This window comes from Myodes glareolus, chromosome X (genome assembly GCF_982192425.1).
Source record: "Myodes glareolus chromosome X, mMyoGla1.1, whole genome shotgun sequence".
Lineage (NCBI taxonomy): Eukaryota > Metazoa > Chordata > Mammalia > Rodentia > Cricetidae > Myodes > Myodes glareolus.
The window spans coordinates 147,602,463-147,603,705 of NC_142053.1; the positions used below are offsets into that span (position 1 = coordinate 147,602,463).

The window sequence follows — 1,243 nt, forward strand, 5'->3', positions numbered from 1 at the left end:
GCAATTACCATTCAGAATACACTTAGAAATTACACTGGTGGATAAAAAGAACAATGGTAACTGGACATGTTTATAGAACCAAGCAACATTTATGTTCTATAGTTCAGGATGTAAGTTCAACCAATCACCTTTGAGTTATTTCTCAGATTATGCATACTTTGTAAAGGTTATCAGTATATGAATTGTGAGCCTTAGAACTTCCGTGCCAGTTTCGAAAACAAACATTGATAGTAAAGAAGGAACCACATTTCTTTTACCTCTAAAATAAGACCACTTATAAGTAATAAGTAATTGAAGATGAAGGGGTACATGGAATATAACAAAATTTCAGAAGACACTAGTCAATTATTTTTACTAAAATAATGTTGTTTTACAAGGCACAGAGTGAAAGTTTAAATAACAGTATTCTTCAACAGAAAATTATGTCATTGTTTCTTATTCTCAAAGAGAAAATTGTAATAAACATATGCATATTTTCAGGGCATGGTATTTATGGAATATCATTCTCATGAGTTTTTTCTTCAAATGGGAGTGATTCTTATGCACACTAAGTAAGCATTTCTTGATCCATTTGCTTCCGAAAGTATTTAACAAAAGATAATCCCCTCAGATGGACATTTGAAAACATATTTCATCATCTCTTTTAAATAATGTGTAACATGGAGGTGGACCCACACTGTTTGTTCTGAGAAATATTTTAGAGCATTAGGACTGTTCAACTGCAAATCACAATTTTCAGCTGAAAGTAAATATGTATCACAACATAAAATTCACTTCTGCAGTGTTCTTGCTCATGATCTCCAGAATTGTCATATTTCTACTTATTTCTATAGTTTTTAGTAATGCAGATATCATTTGCTACTCTAGAGTAGTTAATTAGCTTAGTAATGGTTTATGTGCTTTTGAATGAGACCCCTTTCACAAGGTAATATTGCTTCTTGAAACACTTTATTTAATCATTCAAAATGTAAGATGAGATGACAGATCATAAAAAGGGGAAGGAAAGGAAAGTCAGGAGTTTGGTATTGTAGTATTCTGACTTCAAAGGAGAGGGGAGAATTCATTTAAAAAGAAATGGTGATTTATATGTGATGCTGTTGCTATGGGGAAGAAGATATGATGCATAATTCCGTTCTTCCTGTCATCTCTGCTGACATGAAAGTAAAAATTAAAACATGAGTGAATAGACAGGAAATATTTTGTCATTGAGAGTTAACAGAAGCAAGATTAAATATAACAATAT

The 1,243-nt window shown here is 31.6% G+C and overlaps 1 protein-coding gene across 3 annotated transcripts in view; it reads right to left on the minus strand.

Annotated features, from left to right (window-relative positions):
• Positions 1-931: 931 nt before the first annotated feature.
• Positions 932-1,243, minus strand: part of LOC148117542 (odorant-binding protein-like) — a 5,179-nt gene continuing 4,867 nt past the window's right edge. The window contains exon 6 of one of the 3 annotated variants that reach the window (XM_087902742.1): positions 932-1,145. In XM_087902742.1, coding sequence (XP_087758868.1) covers positions 1,042-1,145 — 104 coding nt within the window. In that variant the 3' untranslated portion in view covers positions 932-1,041. Of the gene's footprint in view, positions 1,151-1,243 lie in introns of all 3 variants that reach the window. The other 2 variants (XM_087902740.1, XM_087902741.1) reach the window with 2 other exon arrangements.